At 48.5% G+C, this 26,729-nt stretch overlaps 1 protein-coding gene and 1 long non-coding RNA gene across 5 annotated transcripts in view; one reads left to right on the plus strand and one right to left on the minus strand.

The window, feature by feature from the left end:
* Positions 1–26,729, plus strand: part of EDAR (ectodysplasin A receptor) — a 96,399-nt gene that overhangs the window by 65,037 nt on the left and 4,633 nt on the right. For 2 of the 4 annotated variants that reach the window (XM_070571924.1, XM_070571925.1), the window contains exons 5-11: positions 1,718–1,803; positions 10,187–10,270; positions 11,713–11,841; positions 11,949–12,023; positions 12,311–12,383; positions 13,519–13,675; positions 14,877–14,937. In XM_070571924.1, the coding sequence (XP_070428025.1) occupies positions 1,718–1,803; positions 10,187–10,270; positions 11,713–11,841; positions 11,949–12,023; positions 12,311–12,383; positions 13,519–13,675; positions 14,877–14,937 (665 nt within the window). The remainder of the gene's footprint in view (positions 1–1,717; positions 1,804–10,186; positions 10,271–11,712; positions 11,842–11,948; positions 12,024–12,310; positions 12,384–13,518; positions 13,676–14,876; positions 14,938–26,729) is intronic. The other 2 variants (XM_070571927.1, XM_070571928.1) reach the window with 1 other exon arrangement.
* On the minus strand, positions 8,831–11,749 carry LOC139075494 (uncharacterized). Its single transcript, XR_011525867.1, has 3 exons — positions 11,654–11,749; positions 10,081–10,326; positions 8,831–8,890 (listed from the first exon to the last, which is right to left on the minus strand). It is a non-coding gene; the product is annotated as an uncharacterized lncRNA (long non-coding RNA).

The raw sequence follows: 26,729 nt of genomic DNA on the forward strand, positions 1-26,729 counted from the left end.
ACAGATATGAACAAGGCTGCCCCTGTGTACTCCCAGGCCAGGGGGAGAGACAATCACAATCTAGTGAGACAAGATACACTGGAGGTGGAGTTGAGAAGAGCAGAAACTAATAGTCCCAAGAGGCTATACTGAGTGTGGGCGTCAGAAAGCTGCATGGGGGCTGGCTGGGCTGAGCTGGAGCCTGTCACCCGCGTGAGGCCACACGCAGACATGCACCCCCTCCTGGGAGCAGATGCATGGTGGGACCCAGTAGCCCTTCCTGCTTCCTGGGTGCATGGCTTCTGGAGGTGGCAGAGTATGTGTTTGAGAGAGGCTTTTCCAGAAGGCTTAACTATAAAACTGGCTGTTGTGGCTTCTCTGAGGGGTGTTTTGAGATTGGTTAATTAATGTTTACAAGAAACATAGGGTTCTGAGGATAAAAGGCCCTGAGGAAGGGCAGGCAATTATGATCCTAATGTTACTGGTAATGGTCCAGCTCACGGTGGCTGGAGTCCAAGACTGCCCCCAGCACTCCTGCACCACGCTGCCACTTACCGCTGCCGTCAGCAGACGCCTGGGTGTGCACGGCTAATAAAAAAGAGATTAAGAAACAAACACAGAAAAATCCAATAGCAGAGAGGGATTTTTCATCTCCTGAGTTGTAATAAGGGAAAACGTTGGCACCAGCTCACTTTATTAATTGACTTCTCACAATGTGATAAATGACTCCATGATCACCGCTGAATGTGTGTTTATGGAAAACGGGCACGCGCCAAGAGAAGTGCCAAAGCCTGCAGGTGGAAAGGAGCCTGAGCTGTGAGTGGCAGGGGGAGGAGGCCCAGGGCCAGGAGGCGGCGTGGCTGCAGAGAACTCCGACCAGGGCGCAGAGCTCTACCAGGAGGGCCTTCTGAGTCGCGTGGTCGTGGGGCTGGCAAGCGGACATCAAGAAGCTCGAAAGATAAAATGAAACATCGTTGGGGCCTAAAGGACTTCAGACAGTCTTGTGTGAATGACTTGCCCTTTTCTTTAAGTGTGTGCAATCCCAGCGCAAACTTACATAGGTGCCTTCAGTCACATGCTTCCTGAGGAGGAAGCAAACGCATTGCAGGTAGGGCCTGGTGGTATTTCAGGCTGACCTTAAGGCCCTCTGTGGTGACCTCTCTAGACATTGCTGCTGTCTTTTTGTCTGCTGCAGACATGTTCTGCCGGACGGCTCTGTTCAATCTTGGTTAGCAAGTGTTCAGGTAGTCCGGGAGGTCCAGTGTCCCAGGGGCTCATAGACACATCTGTCAGCACTCGCACCAGGCCACAGGCTCTGCAATGGGCACTCACAGAGAGGGTGCTCCTCCTCCAGGGGCCTGGCTCCCTGGTTGGTACATCAGAGAGCTAAACGAGCCTACATGTGGTGGGCATGCAGCTAATTCTGGTGGATGATATGATGAAGATGGTGATAACACACACACCCCAAACAAATACATGAGTGAAGGGAACCAAAAAGGGGAGAGATTAAAAGAAAGGCTCAAACTGGCCCCGATTGCAAAAAGAATATTCCATTTCAAGACAGGCTGCAAACCCCCAAGGAAACTCAGTGGTCAAAATGGGCTGCTGGCTCCACGGGGCTGCCAGTCCCCACAGGTCTGTCTCCTGCCTGGCTTTGATCGTGGGCATGCTCATGATCAGTGCTCGCTTGTGGCGACTCCAGCCTCAGCTGCTTTGTCTCGTGTCGCCCTCCCCACAGCTACTACATGCTGGAGAACAGACCCAGGAACATCTACGGCATGGTCTGCTACTCCTGCCTCCTGGCGCCGCCCAACACCAAGGAGTGTGAGTACTCTCCATCCTTCCATCAGAATCATACTGGTATCTTTCGCCAAACCTGGCACCCAGACAAATTAACTACAGTGAACACGTAACCGAAAATGCTCCCACGGCCTGACCAGTCAGGCAGCAGGTCCAAGAAGAGAGTTTTGCTATGGCTGAACCATGAGTCAGAGACTCAGGTCAGTCACCAGCTACCTTGAATGAGTCACATCACCCCTGTGAGCCTTGGTTTTCTCATCTGTAATGTGTGGGTACTAAAATCCATCTCATGTGATTACTGGAGAAACCAAGGAGACCGCAGATGCCAAGGCATTTTGTGAAGCACTGCAAAGTGCCAGACAATGTAAGTTCTCAGATATATATATTTTAAACCGCAGTTAATGAAATGGATTCCACAAAGCACATGTAAACAATGAGTCTCAGGAGTGTGAAATCCCACCTTAGGCTGTTTCTTTCCTCTTCTCATTTTGGTTTGACTTTCACAGCATCTGTTGATAAGGGCCAGGAACTGGGGCTCTGACAATGTCGTGTTGGTCTCTTGGCTCTGTGGTCTGGAGAGACACTAGTGAAGGTGGGATGGGTGGGCGGTGGGGAGGAGACTGGGAGTCTGGTCCCTGGGCGGCAGGAGCACATGCCTTGCCCTCCCTCCAGCTCTGCTCCCACTCTGGGGCATCAGAGGGCACAGGGGCAGCGTGGGACCCTGCCTCCCCTGGCTCTCCATGAGGCCCTGTGTACCCCATCTTCTCACAAGAATCCGGTTGAGGACATAGCATAGGGGCCTGCATCATAAGAGTGCTAGGAGGAAGAGAAGGAGAGTCAGAAGAGGGGGCACACCTCCCCTCACCCAAAGGTTCAGCTGGACGGCGTGCTCTGGGCAGTGGGGCATGGCTGCCTGTGGGAGGGCCCTCCTCTCCCTTCCAAATGGCTTCAGGAGAGGAGCCTGGCAACATTGGATTTGCATGTCTTTAAAGCTGAGGGTTCCTACCCAGCCAGGTGCTAATTAATTCAGAAATCAGAGGAGGCCCAAGGGCCAGGCTGCCAGCAGGACCTGAGGTGAAGTCCGATGCCATCACTGACGTCTTCTGCTGGGAATCCTCAGGATTCAATACTGGATAGTTCTGGGATAGAGTTCCCACCTGGGAAGCTGTCAGACACTCACTGCCTATTTAGAAAAGACTCTTTGCCTGTGGAGCCTGGAAAAAAAGCAGCCCTTCCCAGGGCGCCCTTTCGTTTGAAAGCTCTCACACACAAGGGCTCTGCCAGCCACCTGGCCAGCGGAAGAGCTCCAAGTCCAGGAGGAGCGCCTCTGTCCTCTCTGTCCAACAGTGAGGTCTATCGCATGGGGAGAAAGCAAAGCCCCTGAGTCCAGAGACTGTGAAACAAGCGCCCCGCCTCCTAACCCCTAGCCCTTCACTGCCTAACCGAAGACCAGCTCCAGTTTGTAGAGTCCAGCCCTGAAGGAGGCCAGCAAAGAACCAGCACCGAGCTTCACGAGTCACCTAGAGAATGGAGCCCCGTCTAGGTCAGAGTCGCAAGTGTGGACACACAGTTATTCTCTCCACCTCTGGGGTCTGCTCTTCCCTCTGCAGGGTCCTCCATCCAGAGATCTTTTTACCCAGGCCTCCTGTTCTGGAGTCTGCAGATAGAACTAGAAAGGCTGGTTATGACCACAGCCTCCATAAAGACAGACAAACTCACAGGGCTGCCTTCAGCAGCCCCACCCTGGGAAAGCCAGGAAGGCTGGGAAGCCTTATTGTCAGGACTCCGAAGTCACCGGCTGGCTGCCCAGGTCCCACCAGGCCCTGCCCTCCCCGAGCCCACGGTCGGAGGCGGTCGAGAGCTCCTTTGGCTCCAATCTGAGACTCTCCTTTCGGTTTTGATAAGATTTACCTGGGCCCTGCAAAAGCGAAGCTCACACCGTCCATACCGCGTCACTGAGTAGTGGATTATACAAACCCCCAGAGAGCTTGGCACGTCCCCGGGAAAGCGTGTGATACAGAGGCGCACATCCCCGTTAGGGATGGAACAGGACTGGGGCAGGGGAGAGGGAGACCGGCCACCGAGAGCAAGACGTCTATGCAGGAGAGAGCCCTGGGCGCCCGCCTGCCGTAGTCGGGGGGACACAGCCCAACGAGCGCCCAGCAGCTCCTCAGCAAAGGAGGCCCCGCAGCTCTCTGCACCCCCGGGGGCTCCCCTCCCCTCCCCTCCCCTCCCCTCCACTAGCATGCGCTCTCCTCTCTCCTTCTCCCCTCCCCCCTAGCCCCCCCCTCCCCCCCCCTCCCGCGCGCGCTCTCTCTTCCCCGCTCGTCCCCTCTGGGCAGAGGCGTTGCTCTTTCCTCCTTAGAGCGCTGGCGGCCTCTCCGCGTGGCGCTATGGTTAGAGTGCCCCAGCGGGGCCTCCTACATCACGCAGGGTTGGGCCCCACCGCTGGGTCAGCAGGACCCGGTGGGGCCAAGAATGCGCATTTCCAACAAGTTCCCCTGGGAGGCCAGGACCACACTTTGGGAGCCGCGGGTGTACCGTATGAGGTGTGAGCAGTCCCTGCTCTCGACCATCGCTGCCTGGGTTTAAAATCCTGTTTAACGTGGACGCGTTATCAAGCCTCAGTTTTCTCATCTGCCAGACGTGAGGCAGTTGTGTGGCCGGAGTGAGCTGAGGCCCAGGGTGAGCCGCCGCAGTGCTGTTAGTGCCACCTGGCCCATCCACGTAACCCTCAGGAGACACGGCAAAGCACCGCACAGTTACTTTTCAAATGGAATAAGAATCATTCTAGTTTCCAGCCCCTCCAAGGAACGTGAGGGAAAGCAGAGGACGGCGTTGGGTTCCTATTGGTCCTGCCTTTGGGCCTTGTCACCGCTGATGAAAGCAGAGGCATGTGGAACTTGGGGCGGGCCTGGGACTCGGCCGTAGCACCCGTGCGTTCGTGAAAGCAGGAACCCTCCCCCGGTTTGCTTTCTCTCCTGAGAACATCACATCCTCTCAACCAACGGGGTTGACATATCCGTGCACAAAAGGCTGTGAAGGCTGAAAGCACGAAGCAAGAGTAAATGACGACTCCTCCCTAACCAGAGAGGACCCGGTGCTCGGCCGCCCGGCGCTCAGGCGCCCTCCTCGCCCGCCTGTGGCTTGCGGGCCGGAAAGCGGCAGGTTGCAGGACACGAGCAGCCTTCCCCGCCCTTGGCCACCTCCAATGCCATCGCTGTTTGTGCCCTGACAAGTCGATGGCAGTTATTTTTCCGTTAAAGAGCAAGACCCACTGGCTGCAACCGGAGTCTCCGGTGTTCTTCCCTCCCGCGTCCTGAGAGCGGCGCTCAGGGCCGCCGCCCGCAGGCACCTGCGCGGTAAGGGCCCGGGCGCGTGGGGCGACACAGGGAGACGGCGTGTGCCGGCAGATTTGGGTCTCATTACGAGTTCCACTCTGGAAAGTTGCTTCCTCCCTCAGTTTCCTCAACCGTACCATGGGGCGCCTGTCTCTGAGGCTGCGCGAGGACGCGCCGAGGGTGTCCGCGGTCACCCCGGCCCTCTGCGCCGGGGAAGCCGCAGCCCCAGGTGAGCCAGCTCCGCCTCCGGCTGCCCCTGCGCCTCCTCGCCTCGGCTGGGACGCCGGCCCGCCAGAACCGCTCCCACACGGTGCTGGAGGGTGGATGAGACGGGCTGGGCATGGCCCCTGGCAACTGTTCCATCGGCAGGTTTTCATTGTTACTCGTCAGTGACTACGACCCCTGCGTCAAGTCCGAGATGGACTTGCCCTTTGGAGAAGTCCACTCTGTGACTAGGAGTGCTGCGGCATACTTCCGTCCAGATGCCACATGTAGTGTCACTCAAATGTGAAGGCTTGCCCTCCCCAAATGCCAGTTTCCAGCTGTTTCTAACAGTGTTTCTCAAATGTGAAAGCGCACACACATCACCAGGAGCCCTATTAAGAGACAGATCCTGATGCAGCAGGCCTGGGGTAGGGCGGGAGATGCGTTTCTTAGCAAGCTCCCGGGACCCCACTTGGAGCATCCAGGTTCTAACGGCTCCGCCAATTGTTCCAGCCTCTACCACCAGGGGGCGCTCAGCAAAAGCAACAGCCTCGGGGCACCTGATCGACAGCTGCAAGGATCAACAAATAAATCATTGCTAAAAATTCAAACAGCGTGCCCTCTGTAGAAGAGAATCTGATCGACAGCTGCAAGGATCAACAAATAAATCATTGCTAAAAATTCAAACAGCGTGCCCTCTGTAGAAGAGAATCCCAGTCTCTGATACGTACCGACATACTGATAAATTGTGAACTGACAAACTGCAAAGGCCCAGTAAAGCGGCTCATCGCCTTAAATAGCGGTAGAACTACCTTTAGCCCTATGGCGCGGTTCTCCAGGTCCTCCTGGGGGAGGTGCCCGCACACCCGGCAGAGCGCCCGCCTCCCGGTGCTGCTCTCCTGAGGCATCGCGGCCTCAGTGCAGCCCGGAGCAGGCAGACCCAGACCCCACTTGCTTTCCTTTTAATATAGAGCTTGTGTGGAAATTTCTGGGGCTACAGCTTTCACCGTCCTTCCTTTACCCCTCTTATAAAATACTTCATCTTTGCTTATTCAAAGCTGCGCTCCAGTGCGTTAGGGAAGGTAAGATGGATCAGTCGTTGACCACCTAACAGAAGCAACAATGAGAAACACTTTTGTCAGCTATTCATTCCAAGGAGGCCAAATGAACCAGAACTACACGGCATGTGTTGGAACAGAGGGAAACCTCCCAGACGCCAAATATTTTTGTGAGTGCTGAGTTAATCCCCGTTAGACTAGAGCAGAACCTGGAACAGGAGAAGGTGCTGTGCAGGGTCCTGGTGGCGACGGCATGCTGTCCTGAGGGCACCTGCCCGCAGAGATGGGCTTCTACTCCATGCAGCCTTCCTGCCCACCTTCCCTCTCACCCTCAGATGTGCCCACGACAGAATGCTTTTCTGATCAGCTCCGGGCTCAGCGAGCAGCCAGAGAACATCCTGCCCGGCGCTCCAGCCCAGGGCTGTCCAGTTGACATTTGCTGGAGATTGCTTGAGAGGAAAACGTCTAGCAAGTCAGGGTGGAGGAACAGCCCAGCTTGCCACCTGACCGAGGGCAGGCGGCACCCACTTGGCGTAGTAGATGTGTGTTACTGACTTTGTCTCCCTGCGAGCATTGTTCCATGAGGTCATTGTGTAACCAGCCCCGCCAGTGGGTGCAAAGGCATTTCATATGTCCATGTCCTGTTAGGCTGCTCTCACTGTCCCCCTCCAGGCCACAGGCCTGGGCGTATTTGTATCCCGAGCCCCAAGCCCTGTCACCCTGCCTCAGCCACAAGCCCCGGCAGAGCAGGACAAGAAGAGACAGAGATGACAAACGTCCACAAACTGAGCCTATGAATATTGTTCTCCTGGCAACGTAGCTTAAGCTCCCTTGAGCCCCTCACCAAACAGATCAGCCTCGTTTTCAGTGTCCGGTTTGCTTTTAAAAAAGAGATCAGGTTCTGCTTGAGCTATGCCCCATGTCCTTTTTTCTCCCATCACTGGATGAAGTGTGATAGGCTGCCCCCAGCGCAGGGCAAGTGGGTCTCCAGACCCACAGCCAGCTCATGGCAGAGGCTCTCAAACGGCCGCCCAGGCCGGAGCAGTAAGAGGCTGCCGCCCACTCTGAGCAGCTGTGGTGAGACTGGCTCCTTCTCCTGAGGGGCTTGCACCTTGCCACCAGCATGTTCCCCCATGGGCCACCGGTTCTGAGGCCAGGTGAGACAGCTCCATTAAAAAGCAGAGATTGATCATAAGTTTGGGGTGGGAGGCAGGCTAAGGCTTCTGTTTATCCTCCAGAAAGGCAAAGAAACCTGTCTCTGGGCTCTGGACACCAGCAGGGAACCACAGGTGTGGGGAGTCGTCATTCCTCCCCAGCCACCCACCACGGCCCACGTCCTGCGTTCTTGCTCCCTGTCCCATCACCGGCCGCCATTCCAGAAAGAAGAAGTGAGGCCCAGGGACACGAGCTTGGCGGGCTGGGGTACAGGACATGCCCGCCTCTGTTCTGAGCAGGTCACCTCCAGGGTCTCCGTTGATTGAAGGCACCACGGGCTGGCCTGTTGCCGGTGCGCATCCACCCCTCAGCACCCCTCTCTTTTGGTGGAAGAGCTGAGAAGCATCCCAGTGACCAGCAGTTGAGAAGAAAGAAGGAAGGAGGCGGGAATCACAGAACTCATGGTGCCCCACAGAGGGAAGGGACTGCCCGTCCATTATGTGCTGGCCTGGGTCGGACCCATTCCCACATTTGAGGCAACACTGAAGGTGACAGAGAGCAGGCTGAGGGGCAAAGGCCAAGAGCTCAGAGAAGTAGTCCCTGGGCTCCAGAAGCACAGATCTCCAGAGAGGAGACATGCTGTCTTTAAGAGCTCTGACTAAGCAAGTGCTATGTTTTCAGCAACATGGAAACTGCTCCAAGTTTGGGCTGGAGGGGCAACAGGATGGTGCCAGTGGCCTCCTTGGGCTCCCAGGTCAGCCTGTGCCCCGGGGGTATTGAGGAGGGCATAAGGAGGTGGGCTGTCGCCTCCAGAGCCTGCGTCTTTGCCCGTCAGCCAGCAGATGACATTGCTCACGCACTAGCATGTCTATGCCGAGCCGTGGGCTGGCCCTGAGCTGTGCGGCACCTCCCAGAAGTACAGTCACCCGAGCAGCAAGGCCTCAGCCTGTGCGTTCCCACCACAGCCCCGCCATGGTTCACCTGTAGGGTATGCTATTGTGTCACACAGTGGAAGGATCACCAGTTTGTGACCCTGCTCCCCTGTGACCTTCTCTACTTGCTGGACACAGACAGAGGATAGCTCAGCAGGACTTTCGTGGTCACCGCAAGCAATTTAGACATACCGCTCACAGAGCAGGCGTCTGCGTTTCTCCCGAGAACCTTCTCTTAAAGAAAACATCCCCGTTTCTCACGGAAGCCTCGCTGGAGGCTGACCAGGGTCCAGTGAGGATGCATTCCTCCTTGCTGGGCTGGCTGGGGGGCCAACAGTGCTGATTCCAGGGAGGCACTTACCTGTCCTTGCTCAGAAGCCAGTTGCCCACAGGGCACAGCCACTTCGTGAAGATTCCAGAACTGGTAGAGACCAAGCGAGACAAAGAAACTTATTTGAAACATGACCTTTTGTGTGTGTGTGTGTGTGTGTGTGTGTGTGAGGCAGTTTGTCCCTGAGCTAACATCTGTGCCAGTCTTCCTCTATTTTATGTGGGACGCAGCCACAGCATGGATTGACGAGTGGTGCTAGGTCGGCGCCCAGGGTCCAAACCTGCAAACCCCATGCCACTGAAACAGAGCATGCGCACCTAACCAGTAGGCCATCGGGCAGGCCCACGTGATCATTTTTATTAATTGCAAAACTAAAGTCTGGCCTAAAGGAAGGTTAACCATCAGGATGTCATCTTTTCTGTGGCAGAACATTTCTGTTTGTTTGTTTAAACTGAACAATTCCTTAGTGAATCAGCCTCCATGTCACCCCTGCTAAGTGACACTTTTTACATAGAAGGGGAGTTTTATGGATCACAGTTTTGAGGGAAGGCAAAGCTCATCTCCGCTCTTAAAACAATTTGGTCATTTAATATTTAAAAAATGTATCATAGGAAAAATCCTAGAGGAAAATACACCAAAATGTCAACTTCAGACTGTGAAGCTGTGGGTGATTTTTTTACTTCTTTCTTTTCCAATTTTTTCCAGATTTTTAATAATGAGCATAAATTACTTTTATAACTAGAAAAAGTTTTAAAAACACATCCCTGGGCCAGCCCTGGCTGCCTAGTGGTTGAGTTCAGCACGCTCCACTTCGGTGGCCTGGGTTTGGTTCCCGGGCACAGGCCTGCACCACCCATTTATCAGTGGCCATGCTGTGACGGTGGCTCACATACAAAAAGAGGAAGACTGGCAACAGTTGTTAGCTCAGGGTGAGTCTTCCTTAGCACAAAAATAAAATAAAAAAATAAAAATACATCCCTGGTCTATGTAATTGAGAAACTACTCAAGTATTATTTTCCCCCAGTGATATTTTTGTATACACACCCTTTTCTCCTCTCTCTGGACTGCATATATGTCATCTCATTTATAGGAAAATTGAGTTGGTGAGGTTTGCAAACTCTCCAGCACCTAGTCTTTAGTTTTAGCAGAATTGTCTATCAGATGTGTCTTCTTATTTAAAGAGCAACCACCCTTGAGAATGCTTTTTAGGGATTATTAAATACTCTAAGAAATTAAAATGTTTCCCCTTCCCACATCCCCAGCTCATTCATAATCCAGACCTCCAGGTCGCTTAGCTCTGTTGCTGCATCGTATGCTTCAGTCTTGGAAGGTGGGGCTGGAGAAGGTCATTTTGAGGAAAGCACGGTGACTTTGTTCTCTCTGCAGGCACGGGAGCCACCTCGGGAGTTTCTGCCAACTCCCCCAGCACCTCTGGCAGCACCCTCCCTCCTTTCCAGCGCGCCCATAAAGGTACGGAGCATACAGTGGTGTGATGTTCTGGAGGCCGCCAGCTAGGAGGAAGGGGGCTGGGACGAAAGTGAAGAGGGAGAGAGGTGATCATCAGCAACGGCTGCAGAGCCTCCCGCCTCATCTCACTCCCCGCCTGTGATTTAGTCATGCGCGGTGCCCCAGTGGGTGGGAGATAGTAGTTGTCTCTGCAAGGAGAGGCACTGCTCACCCCGTGGGTGTCCAGGGCCCATTAGCATGCGGTGGCAGTGTTCTCATGATTCACATTCCCCGTGCTCAGGGCGCCAGTGGTGAGGGTGGGAGGGGAGACCAGCTTCCTGGGCTTTGGTCAGGCCTGACATCCACAGCAATTCTGTTGCTGGCTTTCAAATAAACCTGCTGATCTCGACACTTGAATATTCATTTCTAATAACTACATTTCACTCCCTAACCCCTTAGGGATGGAAAGGGTTGAGGGCCTCAAGGTCCACGGGTTCTCAGAGCAAGACCTCACTTCGGCTCGCCCTCCCTCTCGCACTGTTTAGTGCGGGCCGTGATCTGAGCATGTTTAAGGCCTGGATCTCGGGGAGGCTCTGGTACCCTCACGATCCCTTGTGTGCTCAGTAGCCCAGCCTCGGCATCGCCCTACACCTGCCCCTCCTGCAGCTGCACACAGCGCGTCAGGACGGAAGACTCTGCTAGAGCACGTGGATCTCACTTGCCCCACGCCGGGGGAAGCAGCACACAACACAGAGAACGTTAAACCATTTGTATTACCCATGCCCAGCATCCAAAGGCTGAAACTCCCCAAATGACAGCCTGAGGCCAGTTTTCCTGCAGACACACCTCACCCGGGAGGGCGGACAGCTGTGCAAACCGGTGGCCCTTTGGCGCTACCACCTTGGCGCCTCCTTTCCAAACCAGGCTGCAGCCTCCCTCAGACAGTCCAGGTGCCTTAGAGGCTGTCCCCGTCCCATTTGGGTGCTGGGTAACCTGGATCCCGCCTCACAAGAACCAGGATCCTGATTGCTTATGTCCGAGAATTAGAACAAGTGTCAGGGTGTTTTACATTCAACAGCAGGCAGCATCAGAGAGCTGAGCAAAATGCCAGGAAGAGGCTGTGTGGTGTGGGCAGTGGAGGAGAGGCGCACCAGCCTCCGCGCCGCCTGTGCCCAGGACTGGGATTAGTACGCTGAGGTTGAAAATGCAGGAGACATAAAATACAGCCAAACCGGGAATAAAATCTTGAGCCCTCGAAGGTGACATTTACTTGGAAACGACTTGGATGGAAGTGTCTTCAGGACACTTTTTTCCTGGGCCTTTCTTCTTCTCCACATCCCACCTCCCCCGGGTCCCAAAGTGGCAGAACCAAAAACAAGCTCCCCAGGCACAGCCAGCACCCTGAACCTGGCGTTCTGGAGAGGTCTGGGTCCGCCTCGGTCACTGCCTTCTCTCCCCGACTCCAGCAGAGCTCTCGAGCCAAGGACACCTGGCCACGGCCCTGATCATTGCCATGTCCACCATCTTCATCATGGCCATTGCCATTGTTCTCATCATCATGTTCTACATCATGAAGACAAAGCCTTCTGCCCCAGGTGACCACTCCCCAGTGCCACACCCCCTCCCCCTCCCCCTGGACAGCTCCGTCAACTTACCCAGTCGGTGGGCCTGGCTACTCACACCCTTCTCTTTCTCCAACCAGCCTGCTGCACCAGCCAGCCCGTGAAGACTGTGGAAGCCCAAGTGAGCAAGGAAGAGGAGAAGACAGAGGCCCCAGGTCTGCAGATGGAGCCCCCGTGAGCACGGCTGTCCACGTGCAGGGTGGATGTCACCTGCCCCTCTCACCACTGCCCCAGCAGCCTGCTCCTCACTGCTTAGGCTCTTGTGCCGCTTAGAACAGAGGCCGCAGGAAGGTGTTGGCGCACCCGCATTGCGCTAATCCTAGGGCAGTGTGGTTTAGCCACCGGGCGGGTCTGCTAGGGAGGAAGCAAGCAGGGGGAGGACGAGCTCAGAGCTGGAGCCCGCTCTAACTCCTCCCTCCCCAATCTTCCCGTTTACCTGCAGACAGTGTGGTGATTTTCTCTGAGAAGGACGAATTCGAGAAGCTGACGGCAGCACCAGCAAAGACAGCCAAGAGGTAAGTCAAGCTGAGGCAGCCACTTGGCCGTAGCGTGGGTGGCCCCCAGCCCCAGGCTGAAGTCTGGGGTCCTCATGGGGTCCTGAGCAGGAGGGGAGCTGGGCATGCCAGGCCAGGAGTGCAGCGAGACGCCTGGCCACTGCCTGGAGGCCGTGCTGGGGACGGCTGCAGAGGGAGCACCGGGCCTCGGCCGGCCGGCGGTGTGAGGGGCAGTGGTCAGTGGGACAGGCGTGCTTCCTTCTCACTAGCTCTTGGGTGGGGACAGAGGCAGGCCTGCCAGCTCCCACGGAGGCCCTGAGACTAGAGGGCTTTGCCCATCGATTTGGTTTTCTTTGTGACCTCCTGCCTCTAGCATTGTGTTTGAGTGTGGCTTCCTAAGTGTATCCCACTTACCAGCAAATACGATTCTTTACAAGGGGAAAACGTCTTCAGCCAAACAGCAGAAAGCAAGCAGGATGCCTATGAAAAAGGATGCTGTTTTTCATGTATTTGAAATGATTTGGAGAGTTTAAGCTGTAACCCACAGTGCCTAGGTCTACGGACCCTGGCGGTGAGGCCACCTGCCTTCTTGTGGGATTTCCCAAAGCCCCTCGCAGGGCCTGCTGAGGCCCCCACCCCTGATGCACACGTTCCAGCCAGGTCACCCATAGTCAAGAGGGGGCTCTCCAGGCAAGGCTCCGTTCGACATTGTTCTCATTGTCCCAGAGAGCCTGCAGGGTTGGGGCCGGCCACGTAAGCTTGTTTGCTGACTGAAGACGCACAGGTGAACTTGGTGCTCATCTGCACTAAATACAGGGAGCTGTAACATGTTCAGGAAACCTCTGCTGAGCCAGGTGAGGGTGGAGAGGTGAGCAGTTGCCGGCCCCCCCCGCTGGCGGCTCCGCACCCTGACGAGCTCGCAGGGCACCCTGTGAATCCCCTCGCAGCACCTGTTGGCTGCCCTGCACCCCGGTCCCTCATTCAGAAGGGAGCAGAGAGCGGAGCTGTCTTTCTCATCTTGTGTCCGTGCCCACGAGCTGCTAAGTAAGAACTTGAGGAACAAGTCACAGCATCCCGATGGTCTCTGCCGCTGGGAGGACACGTCGGGGCTGCCCCTTCCCAGGCACCCTTGAGGACCGCCCTCTTGTTTCCACAGCGAGAACGACGCTTCATCGGAGAACGAGCAGCTGCTGAGCCGCAGCCTGGACAGCGACGAGGAGCCCGCCTCCGACAAGCAGGGCCCCCCTGAGCTGTGCCTTTTGTCGCTGGTCCACTTGGCCAGAGAGAAGTCGGCCACCACCAAGTCGGCTGGGGTGAGGCTCTGGCGCGCCCTCCACGCGTTCACGGTGCGGGGGACAGGTCGCAGCCACGCGGCCCAGCCGGCCTGTCTTACCGACCTGGCTCCGCCGCGAGCGAGGGGCTTCTCCCACAAGCTCAGGCCAGGAAACCGAGAGGAGGTGACAGGTTTAAAACAAGATATTGAAAAACAGTAAACAGTTCTTTTATTATATAGCTTTATAGAAGAAAATGAAAAATAAGCAAAGAGAAGAAGTTAAAATTACTTGGAATATCATAGGACAGGAAAAACCTTTGTAAACATACTGATGTATAGCCAAGTAGACAAATACATACATGTATGTTTTATATATAAATAAACATAACATATATTATATATAAATAAACAATATATTTCAAAACAACTATATAGATAGATAGATACAGATAGCATGCATTTTTTGCGTAAAAATGGTCCACATGGTTTGTGACCTAAGCAGGCCATGGTGGGGGCGTGGGTGGAGATTGGCACAGCCCTGCCCCAGGCAGCCTGAGAATCTATCTTGTGGTTCACCGGCAGCCTGGTCCAACCCTCAGGTCAGCTATGTTTCTAGGCAACACTGCTCACAGTAAACACGTCCCTGATTGGGAGGACAGATCTGCTGTGGGTCCTGACGGGGACACCATGCTCTGGGCTGCCCAGTTCAGCGACCCCTGTAGTGGGGCCTGTCATTTGCAGGGGCCCTGGAGGCCTGTGAGTTGTTACGAGAGATACTGGCTCTGGCGGGGCGTGGGACCTTTCATCTGGGGCTACTTCAGCCCCCGCCCATCGTGGGCCTCCTCTCCTTGCACCGAGCCGCGTGCTCTGGGGAGAAAAGAGCACCCGCCCAGCTCTGTGGACCGCTGCATCAACAGCTGCAATACCCCAGGCTGCCCGCTGGCAAGCTGCGTCCCCTGCATTCATCCTTCCAGATAGGCTGGCGCCAGGAGTGGCCACTGGCTGTCTTGTGAGTCTGAAAGGCCAGCGGAGCCTGAGAAGCAGCCCCAGTGGGCTCTGAGAGCATTTGAGGTGGATACCCAAGGAGAAGGCTTTGTCCCTGCGACTCGGGTGGGATGCTCCTGTGAGGACTCAGTGCAACATCCTGATTGGAAATCACGGAGAAGTTCCCTCTGCCCACACTGAGATGGAGGATTTGGTTCTTTTTCCGAAAATTAACATTCTCTTAACTTATTTCGCAGATTCAAAGTCGAAGAAAAAAGATATTGGATGTGTATGCCAATGTGTGTGGAGTGGTGGAAGGTAAGCACGCAAGGACCACTGGGCAGACACTCCCCCTGGACTTTCCCCAAGGACCTTCTCAATGGTCAGCAGGGGGAAGGAGGCCCTGACGGAGCCTGAGGCTCCTGTGAGGGACCCAGAAAGCCTCTAAATTACCTTCTCATTCACTCAGGAGGTAAAAACCCTCATCCCCGAGTTCCAGGACTTTCCCTGGCTTCCTCAGGCGTCTGGGTTCCGTCTCACTGACCTCTCTCCACGGACTCCCCCGTCTGGCCCGGGGGGTGGGAGTGGAGCCTGGTGCCTGCTCCTTCCTCCCCTTGGGCCGAGCCCAGCACCCTGAGCCTGCAGCAGGCTTGCTGGTTGGGTGCTGTCTTGCCAAGAAATAACTACTGAGGATGAGTTCCAGCGGCCAGGAGCTCCACTCAGTGGCCTGCTGAAAGGTGGCTGCCCTCCATAAATGCTCGTGCCCCAGGGTCAGCCCGCCTGACCAGCCTGGCATGACTGGGGCCGTCGGCTGCTTGGCGGAGGAGCGTCTGAGATTGGCATTCTGTCACCCAGAAAGCTCTCTGTTCCAAAAGATGTCTCTGCTCAAAGAGCCTATACCCCAGGGACAGTGGTTTTCAAATTAATTTTAGGAACCCCACAGGAAAGAGCAGCCCCTCCAGTGAGACCAGGCGGGTGAAGATCTTGAAGCCTTGTGCACTCAGCCACCCAGGGCCGAGCCCCTGGGTTATGGCCCCAAGGGCTTGCTCACACAGCTAAAGCCCAGAGCCTTGGCCTAGGTGTGCCTCGCCCTGGGTGAGTGGTAGAACCCCCTGGAGAGCCTTGTACCCTCTCTCTCTGCCCAGCCCACACCGCCTGCCCCGAGATCCTGATCTAATTAGTCTGAGTGAGTCCCAGGCATCAGTGTTTTCTGGTTTTTGTTTTATTCTCTTTTGGTGAGGAAGATTAGCCCTGAGGTAACATCTGTGCCCATCTTCTATTTTGTATGTGGGTCACCGCTACAGCATGGCTGCCAAGTGGTATGTGTCCACGCCCGGAATCCGAACCTGCGAACCTGGGCTACAAAGTGGAGTCCACCAAACTTAACCACTGTGCCATGGGGCCAGCCCTCTGTTTTGTTTTTATTTTTTTATTTTATTTTTTAAAGATTGGCACCTGAGCTTAACAACTGTTGCCAATCTTCTTCTTTTTTTTTTAAAGATTGATACCTGAGCTAACAACTGCCGCCGATCTTTTTTTTTTTTCTGCTTTTTCTCCCCAAATCCCCCAAGTACATAGTTGTTTATTTTAGTTGTGGGTCCTTCTAGTTGTGGCACGTTGGACGCTGCCTCAACCTGGCCCAATGAGCAGTGCCATGTCCGTGCCCAGGATCTGAACCAGAGAAACCCTGGGCTGCCGAAGTGGAGCACACGAACTTAACCACTCGGCCACAAGGCCGGCCCCCTGTTTTGTTTTTAATTAAACTTTTTCTTTTGAGATCATTGTAGATTCACATGCAGTGGTAAGAGACAATACAGAGAGACCCTACATACCCTTTACCCAGTTTCTCCCAATGGTTACGTCTTGCCTAACCATCCCTAGAAGTCACACCCAGGACACTGACATTGATACAGTGAGGACAGAGCCCATTTCCATCACCACAAGGATGCTCAACTTCCCTGAGCCCCTGGCAGCCACTAATCTGTTCTTCAATTCTATAATTTTATCATCTCAAGAACGTTAGTGGAATCATGCAGTGTGTAACCCCTTGCAAATGGCTTTTCGCACTCAGCATAATTCCCTGGAGATTCATCCAGGCTGTCACATGTAATGTAGTTTGTCCCTTTTTATCCCTGAGTAGTAGTCCGTGTTAAGGATGTACCACAATTTGTTTAATCAGTCATCCATTTAAGAACATCTTGGTTGCTTCCAGTTTGGGGCCATCATGAACAAAGCTGCTATAAATATTTATGTATAGGTTTTTGTGTGAACATAAGTCATCATTTCTCTGGGATAAGTGCCCAGGAGTGAAATTGTTGGGTCGTATGGTAGTTGCACGTTTAGTGTTTTAAAAAACTGCCGAACTGTTTTCCAGAATGGCTGTACCATTTGTATTCCCATCAGCAAGTATGAATGATTCAGTTTCTCCACATCCTCCCCTGCATTTGGTGGTGTTACTATTTTTTATTTTAGTCATTCTGAGAGGTGTATTTTGATATCTCATTGTTTTAATTCGCATCTCCCTAATGTTTGCACATCTTTCTATGTGGTTGTTTGCCATCTGTATGTCCTCTTTGGTGAACTGTGTCTTCAAATCCTTTGCCCATTTTCCAATTGGACACATTTTCCAACTGTGAGATGATTTTTTTGCTGTTGAGTTTTGAGTTTGTTTAATATATGTTCTAAATCGTAGTCCTTTGATGGATGTGTGGTTTGCAAATATTTTCTTTACTTTGTAGCTCATCTTTTCATTCTCTTAATAGGGTCTTTCAAGAGCAAAATTTTAAATTTTGAGTCAAATACATCAAGTTTTCCTTTTATAAATTATGTTTGTAGTATCAAGGCTAAGATCCCTTTGCCTAGCCCGAGATCCCAAAGATTTCCTCCTATGATCTTTTTTCTAAGTTTTATAGTTTTTGTTTTACATTCGAGCCCACGATCAGTTGGAGTCAATTTTTATATAAGACACGAGACCTAGGCCGAAGCTCGTTTTTTGCCTGTAGATGTCCAATGGCTCCAGCACCATTTGCTGAAAAGGATGTCTTTCCTCCACCGAATTGCTTTAAAAAATCACCTTGAGCATGTTTGTGTGGGTCTGTTTTCTGGGTTCTCAGTTCTGTGGCATTGATCTATGTGTCTGTCCCTCTGCAGGTACCAAATAGTCTTGACTCCCATAGCTATATAATAAGTCTTGAAATCAGATAGACTGATTGCCCACTTTACTCTTTTTTTTCAAAATTGTTTTAGCTATTCTAGTTCCTTTGCCTTTCCATATAAATTTTAGAACGATTGTCCCTATATCTATGAAATATCTTCCTGGGATTTTGATAGCAATTTCATCAATTGAATTTTGATAGGAATTGTATACCAAGGTTTGTGGAGATTTGACATCTTTACTATGTTGAGTTTTCTAATCCATGAAAAATGTATGTCTCTTCATTTATTTAGATTTCCTTGGATTTTTTTCATCAGCATTATGTCATTTTCAGAACACAAATCTTATACATATTTTGCTAGATTTATACCTCATTTCATTTATTTTTTGATTGATTGTAAATGATATTTTATTTGAATTTCAATGTCTTTATATTGATTGCTAGTATATAGAAATATAATTTATTTTTGTATTTGTCTTGTATCCTCTGACCTTGCTGAACTCACTTATAAGGTCTGGGAGTTTTCTTGTGGATCCTTTGAGATTTTCCACCTGGATAGTCACATCTGCTGATAGGAACAGTTTCATTTCTTTCATGCCTTGTCTTGCCTTATTGCACTGTCTATAACTCCCAGCACTGTGTTGAATAAGAGTGATGAGAATAGAAATCCTTGCCTTATTCCTGATTTGAAGGGAAAGCATTCAGTTTTTCATCATTAAGTATAACGTTAGGTCTAGGTTTTTTGTAAATGATTTACATTAGTTTTGTGAATAGATTACATTAATTCTTAAATATTGAACCAGCCTTGCATCCCGGAATAAAGTCCACTTGTCATGGTATATAATTCGTTTTATATATTGTTGAATTCTCTTTGCTAATATTTTGTTAAGGATTTTGCACCTGTATTCATGAGGGATATTGGTCTGTAGTTTTCTTTTTTTGTACTGTCTTTATCTGGTTTTGATATCAAGCTAACACTAGCTTCACAGAATAAGTTGGAGAGTGTTTGCTCCTTTTCTGTTTTCCAGGAGAGACTATGTAGACTTGACATTAATTCTTTGAATGTTTGGCAGAGTTCTCCAGTGAAACTATGTGGGCCTGGAGATTTCTTTTTTGGGAATTTTTAAAGCTACGAATTCCATTTCTTTAATAGTTATAAGGCTATTCAAATGATCTAGTTCATATTGGGTGAGTTGTGGTAATTTGAGCTTTTTTGAGGTATTGTTCTGTTTCATCTAAGTTGTCAGATTTGTGTATGTAGAGTTGCTCATCGTGTTCCCGTATGATCTGTTTGATGTCTGCGGAGTCTGCAGTGCCATCCCCTTCTTCATTGCTTGATAGTGATAATTTGTCTTTGTTTTTACTCTGTCAATATTACTAGAAATTTGTCCATTTTATTGATCTTTTCAAAGAACTTTTTTCTCATTCACCTTTATTGGTTTTCTCTTTTCAATTTCATTGATTACTGCTATTTTCTTTACTATATCCTTCCTTCTGTTTACTTTGAGTTTATTTTGCTAAGCTTTTTCTAGGTGCTTGAGATGGGAGCTTAGATTATTGATTTGAGACTTTTCTTCTTTTGTAATGTATTTATGATGTAAATATCCCTCTCAGGATTACTTCAGCTGTGTCCTATAAATTTTGATATGTTTTATTCATTTTTTTAAACTTTTTTTTTTAAGATTTTATCTTTTTCCTTTGTCTCCCCAAAGCCCCCTGGTACATAGTTGTATATTCTTCATTGTGGGTCCTTCCAGTTGTGGCATGTGGGATGCTGCCTCAGCGTGGTTTTGATGAGCAGTGCCATGTCCATGCCCAGGATTCGAACCAACAAAACACTGGGTCGCCTGCAGCGGAGCACGCGAACTTAACCACTCGGCCAAGGGGCCAGCCCCTGTTTCATTCATTTTTAAAATTTCCTTTGAGATTTCCTCTATGACCCATGGATTATTTAGAAGTGTGTTGTTTAGTCCTCATACCACACCAAAGGCATCACCAGTGGTGCAAGACAGAGGCCTGCTGAGTAGTGGAGCTCCCACAATGCAGTGGGAGGCCAGCACTGTAGAGTTACTCCCAGGGCCAGTGGCTGCCGGTGACTCCTCCCTGCCTGGGAAGCACCAACAGCCTTTGGTTCCGGAAACACCCATAAGGAGGAGATAATCCCACATCTTTCTTCCCTCCACCCACACACACAAAACAGAAAGGAAAATCAAGGGAACTAGTGGGAAATTAATAAAGGTCTCTAGAAGCAATTTGAAAATAGACCGTGTCTTTAAATGCATTAACTCCAGGGGGAAATAAATGTAATGAACCAAATTCAATCCCTGCCCCCTAAAATAAATAAATAAATAAAGTGTGTTTAGTTTCCAAATATGAGAAGATTTTTCTCTTTCTCTTGTTGATTTATAGCTTGATTTCACTGTGGTAAGAAAATATACTCTATACAATTTCAATTCTTTTAAATTCTTCTGTGGAGGTTTAAGGCCTGCACTTAAAAGTTCTGTTACTGTTGGGTGTGGTGTTGTACAGACGTTGGTTGGATTCTGTTGGTTGGTGGTGGTGCTAATTTCCTCCTGGTTGTTTTCCCGGTTCCTGCGGGAGAGGTGTTGAGGCCTCAGACTGTAACTGGGGTTTGTTTCTCCCTCAGTTCTGTTTCTGTCATGTATTTTGGAGCTCTGCTGTTTGCTGCATACATACTTAGGAATGCTACTTCTTCTTGGTGGATTGACCCTTTTATCATTACATAAATGTCCCTCTCTGTCTCTGGCAGTTTCCTTTGTTCTGAAGTCTACTTTATCTGAGTTGATGGCCACTTCTGCTTTCCTTTTATTAATTTTATTTCCTTCTACATGATATATCTTTTTCCATTCTTTTACTTTCAACCTGCCTATATCATTGTAATTTCACATGACTTTCTTATAGCCAGCATAAAATTGGGTCATTTTTCTAAATCCACTCTGCCAAGCTCTGTCTCTTAATTGGTATTTATACCATTTACGTATAATGAAGCTATTCATTTGATAGAGTTTATGATTATTTTATTTTTTGCTTATTGTTTGTTGTCTCTCTTTTTCATTTCTCTGTTTTCTTTTTATAATTATTATTATTTTTAATTGAGTTAATGATAGGTTACAATCTTGTGAAATTTCAGTTGTACATTATTGTCTGTCAGTCGTGTTACAGGTGCACCACTTCACCCTTTGTGCCCACCCTCCGCCCCACCTTTCCCCTGGTAGCCACTAATCTGTTCTCTTTGTCCACATGTTTAAATTCCTCATATGAGTGGAGTCCTACAGAGATTGTCCTTCTCTATCTGGCTTATTTCACTTAACAGAATTCCCTCAAGGTCCATCCATGTTATTGCAAATGGGACGATTTTGTTCTTTTTTATGGCTCAGTAATATTCCATTGTGTATATATACCCCACATCTTCTTTATCCAATCATGTGTTGATGGGTACTTAGGTTGCTTCCACATCTTGGCTATTGTAAATAGTGCTGCAATGAACATTGGGGTGCATGGGACTTTTGGAATTGCTGACTTCAAGCTCTTTGAATAGATACCCAGTAGTGGGATAGCTGGGTCATATGGTAGTTCTATTTTTAATTTTTTGAGGAATCTCCAATCTGTTTCCCATAGTGGCTGCACCAGTTTGCATTCCCACCAGCATTGTATGAGGGTTCCTTTTTCTCCACAACCTCTCCAACATTTGTTACTATTTGTTTTAGTTATTTTTGTCATTCTAATGGGTGTAAGGTGATATCTTAGTGTAGTGTTGATTTTCAGTTCCCTGATGATCAGCGATGATGAGCATCTTTTCATGTTCCTATTGGCCATCCATATATCTTCTTTGGAGAACTGTCTCTTCATGTCTTCTGCCCATTTTTTAATCAGGTTGTTTGATTTTTTGCTGTTGAGTTGTGTGAGTTCTTTATATATTATGGATATTAAGCTTCTGTCAGATGTATTATTTGCAAATAGTTTTTCCCAGTTAGTGGGTTGTTTTTTTGTTTCAATCCTGTTTTCATTTGCCTTGAAGAAGCTCTTTAGTCTGATGAAGTCCCATTTGTTTATTCTTTCTATTGTTTCCCTTCTCTGAGAAGACATGGTGTCCAAAAAGATCCTTTTAATACTGATGTCAAAGAGTGTACTGCCTACATTTTCTTCTAGAAGCCTTATGGTTTCAGGTCTCAGCTTTAGGTCTTTGATCCATTTTGAGTTTACTTTGGTGAATGGTGAGAAAGAATGATCAATTTTCATTCTTTTACATGTGGCCTTCCAGTTTTCCCAGCACCATTTGTTGAAAAGACTTTCTTTTCTCCATTGTATGCCCTCAGCTCCTTTGTCAAAGATTAGCTGTCCATAGATGTGTGGTTTTATTTCTGGGCTTTCAATTCTGTTCTATTGATCTGTGCACCTGTTTTTGTACCAGTACCATGCTGTTTTGATTACTGTAGCTTTGTAGTATGTTTTGAAGTCAGGGATTGTGATGCCTCCAGCTGTGTTCCTTTTTCTCAGGATTGCTTTAGCAATTCAGGGTCTTTTGTTGGCCGAATGAATTTTAGGATTCTTTGTTCTATTTGTATAAAGAATGTCATTGGGATTCTGATTGGGATGGCATTGAATCTGTAGATTGCTTTAGGTAGGATGGATATTTTAACTATGTTCATTCTTCCAATCCATGTACATGGAATGTCTTTCCATCTCTTTATGTTGTCATCCATTTCTTTCAGAAAAGCCTTGTAATTTTCATTGTATAAGTCTTTCACTTCCTTAGTTAATTTCACCCCAAGGTATTTTATTCTTTTTGTAGCAATTGTGAATGGTATTGTGTTCTTTTTCTGTTAGTTCGTTATTAGAGTGTAGAAATGCTACTGATTTATGCAAATTGATTTTATACCCTGCAACTTTGCTGTAGTTGTTGATTACTTCTAAAAGTTTTCCAATGGAGTCTTTGGGGTTTTCTGTGTATAAGATCATGTCATCTGCAAACAGCGATAGTTTCAATTCTTCCCTCCCTATTTGGATTCCTTTTATTCCTTTTTCTTGCCTGATTGCTCTGGCCAGGACCTCCAGTACTATGTTAAATAAGAGTGGTGATAGAGGGCATCCTTGTCTCGTTCCTGTTTTCAGGGGGATGGTGCTCAGTTTTTGCCCATTGAGTATGATGTTGGCTATGGGATTGTCATATATGGCCTTTATTATGTTGAGGTGGTTCCCTTCTATCCCCATTTTGTTCAGAGTTTTTATCATAAATCGCTGTTGGATCTTGTCAAATGCTTTCTCTGCATCTATTGAGATGATCATGTGGTTTTTATTCCTCACTTTGTTGATGTGGTGGATCATGTTGATTGATTTGTGGATGTTGAACCATCCCTGTGTCCCTGGTATGAATCCCACCTGATCATGATATATGATCCTTTTGATGAATTGCTGAATTCTGGTTGCCAAAATTTTGTTGAGAATTTTTGCATCTATGTTCATCAGTGATATTGGCCTGTAGTTCTCTTTTTTTCCGTGCTATCCTTGTCAGGCTTTGGTATCAGCGTGATGTTGGCCTCATAGAATGTGTTAGGAAGTGTTCCATCCTCCCCAATTTTTTGGAATAGCTTGAAAAGGATAGGTATTAAATCCTCTCTGAAAGTTTTGTAGAATTACCCAGGAAAGCCATCTGGTCCTGGGGTTTTGTCCTTTGGGATGGTTTTGATGGCTGTTTCAATCTCTTTCCTTGTGATTGGTCTGTTCAAATTGTCTGCTTCTTCTTGACTAAGCTTTGGAAGATTGTAGGAGTCCAAGAATTTATCCATTTCCTCTAGGTTATCCATTTTGTTGGCATATAGTTTTTCTTAGTATTCTTTTATAATCCGTTGTATTTCTGCAGAGTCTGTTGTTATTTCTCCTCTTTCATTTCTGATTTTGTTTGTTTGAGCTTTCTCCCTTTTTTTCTTTGTAAGTCTTGCTAGGGGTTTGTCAATTTTATTTATCTTCTCAAAGAACCAGCTCTTTGTTTCATCAATCCTTTCTACTGCCTTTTTTGTTTCAATAGCATTTATTTCTGCTCTGATTTTTATTATTTCTCTCCTTCTGCTGACTTTTGGCTTTGTTTGTTCTTCTTTCTCTAGTTCAGTTAGGTGTAGTTTAAGATTGCTTATTTGGGATTTTTCTTGTTTGTTAAGATGTGCCTGTATTGTGATGAATCTTCCTCTTAATACAGCTTTTGCTGTATCCCATATGAGTTGGTATGGCATGCTATCATTTTCATTTGTCTCCAGGTATTTTTTGATTTCTTCTTTAATTTCTTCAATGATCCATTGCTTGTTCAATAGCATATTGTTTAGTCTCCACATCCTTGTGCCTTTCTCAGTTTTTTTCTTGTAATTAGTTTCTCACTTTATAGCATTATGATCAGAGAAGATGCTTGTTATTATTTCAATTTTTTTTAATTTGTAGAGGCTTGCCCTGTTTCCCAGCATATGGTCTATCCTTGAGAATGTTCCATGCGCACTTGAGAAGAACGTGTATTCTGCTGTTTTTGGATGGAGTGTTCTATATATGTCTATTAAGTCCAACTGTTTTAGCTTTTTGTTTAGCTCCACTGTTTCTTTGTTGATTTTCTGTCTGGATGATCTGTCCATTGATGTGAGTGGGGTGTTGAGGTCCCCTACTATTATTGTGTTATTTTTGATATCTTCTTTTAGTTTTGGTAATAGTTGCTTTATGAACTTTGGTGCTCCTATGTTGGGTGCATAGACATTTATAAGCGTTATTTCTTCTTGATGAAGTGTCCCTTTGATCATTATATATTGGCCCTCTATGTCTCTCTTTACCTGCCTTATCTTGAAGTCTGTTTTGTCTAAGTATTGCGACACTGCTTTCTTTTGTTTGCTATTAGCTTGGAGTATTGTCTTCCACCCCTTCACTCTGAGCCTGTGTTTGTCCTGGGAGCCGAGGTGTGTTTCCTGGAGGCAACAAATTGTTGGATCTTGTTCTTTAATCCATGTTGCCACTCTGTGTCTTTTTATTGGAGAGTTCAGTCCATTTACATTAAGGGTGAGTCTTGATGCATGAGGGCTTAATGCTGTCATTCTGTTGCTCGTTTTCCAGTTTTCCTGTGTTTCCTTTGTTTCTCGTCCTTTGTCTTTTAGCCTACCCATTGACTTCTTCAATTTCTCATGCTGGGTTTCTTAGATTTTTCCTTATTTATGTTTTGTGTCTCTGTTCTGTTTTTTAGTTTACTGGCTACCCTCAAGTTTGTATTCAGAATCTCGTGTATAATATAGTCCATTGTCTGGTGGTCTCTTACTTACTTAGCCTAGACTATTTCATTCCCTTTCCTCCTCCCCTCCTAAATTATTATTTTCATGTCTTATTCCAACTTGTGTTGTGAGTTTGTGGTTAGATTGATAAGATTGTCTTTGCTTTGGTGACTTATTTCCCTTTATCCTAATGCTATAGTTGAATATTTTCTATCCTATTCCAATTCTATCTGTCTCCCTACTCTGTGTTTTGTGACCCCTTTCTCCCTTTTTTTTCTTTTTTCAGGTATGAGAGACTTCTTGAGGATTTCGTGTAGTGGAGGTCTTGTGACTATGAAGTCCCTTAGCTTGTGTTTGTCTGGAAAAGATTTAAGTTCTCCCTCCTATCTGAAGGATATTTTTGCTGGATAGAGTATTCTTGGCTGAAGACTTTTATCCTTTAAAGTTTTGAATATGTCACTCCAATCTCTCCTAGCTTGTATGGTTTCTGTAGAGAAATCCACTGAGAGTCTGATTGGGGTTCCTTTGTAGGTTATTTTCTTCTGCCTTGCTGCCCTGAGTATTCCTTCTTTGTCATTCATTTTTGCCATTTGTACTACTATATGCCTTGCAGTAGGTCTTTTTACATTGACAAATCTAGGAGATCTGAAAGCTTCTTCCACACACATTTCTCCGTCAATCCCTAGATTTGGGAAGTTCTCTTCTATTATTTCGTTGAGCACACTTTCTGCTCCATTTTCCTTTTCCACGCCCTCAGGAATTCCGATTATTCTTAAGTTGCATTTTCTCATTGAATCTGCTATTTCTCGGAGATTTTCTTCAGTTTTTGTAATTCTTAGTTCTCTTTCTTCCTCTGTCGGGAGCCATTCAGCCTGTCTATCTTCGATTATGCTAACTTGCTCCTCTATGGTGTCTACACGTGCATTCAGGGAATCCATATTCTGTTTTATCTGATCCATTGTATTTTTCATCTCTAGAATTTCTGATTGGTTCTTCTTTATAGTTTCAATCTCTTTTGTGAAGTGACTCCAGAACTCTTTGACTTGTTTCTCCATATTTCCCTTTACCTCATTGAGTTTTTTGATGATAGCTACTCTGAACTCATTTTCACTTAGTTTACCTAGTTCCAAGTCCTCAGGACATACTTCTGTGTTTTTATTGTTTTCTCTGTGCACTGGAGCTTTTATAAATTGCTGGATGGTAGAGGAGCGGTTTTTGCACATGATGCTATTATTCAGTTGCAGTTACACCCTGTCACCACTAGATGGGGGTTGAGAACCGTGTGTTCTGAGCCCTCCACCTTCAGCTGCGATGGTGGCACACAGTGTGGGTGGGGGGAGGAGGGGCACTTTCTCTTGCGTGCCAACCTGGATTCTGATCAGATCTCGCTCTCTGGTCTCCTGGGGCCCTGGCTTGATGGGGTCCCCCCATGCGAAAGTTTTCCCCTGTTAGAGGGTTTCTGCTGCATGGGCGGTGGGAGTCCTGGATGATCCCATGGATGCGTGGCCCCTCCCTTGCTCCTTCCCTTACCAGCAGCAGCGATCCCAGTCTCTAGGGGAGGGAGCGAAGTTCTCTCTTACCCTGTTCCAACTCCTCCAAGGGTGGCTCCAGCTTCTCCGCCCTCCGTCATTTGGCTGCTGTGGATCTCTGACAATTTCTGTTATTAGGATTTTTTTTTGGTTGGAAAGCAGTTGCTCTT

The sequence above is a fragment of the Equus przewalskii genome, chromosome 14, assembly GCF_037783145.1.
Source record: "Equus przewalskii isolate Varuska chromosome 14, EquPr2, whole genome shotgun sequence".
Taxonomy (NCBI): Eukaryota; Metazoa; Chordata; class Mammalia; order Perissodactyla; family Equidae; genus Equus; species Equus przewalskii.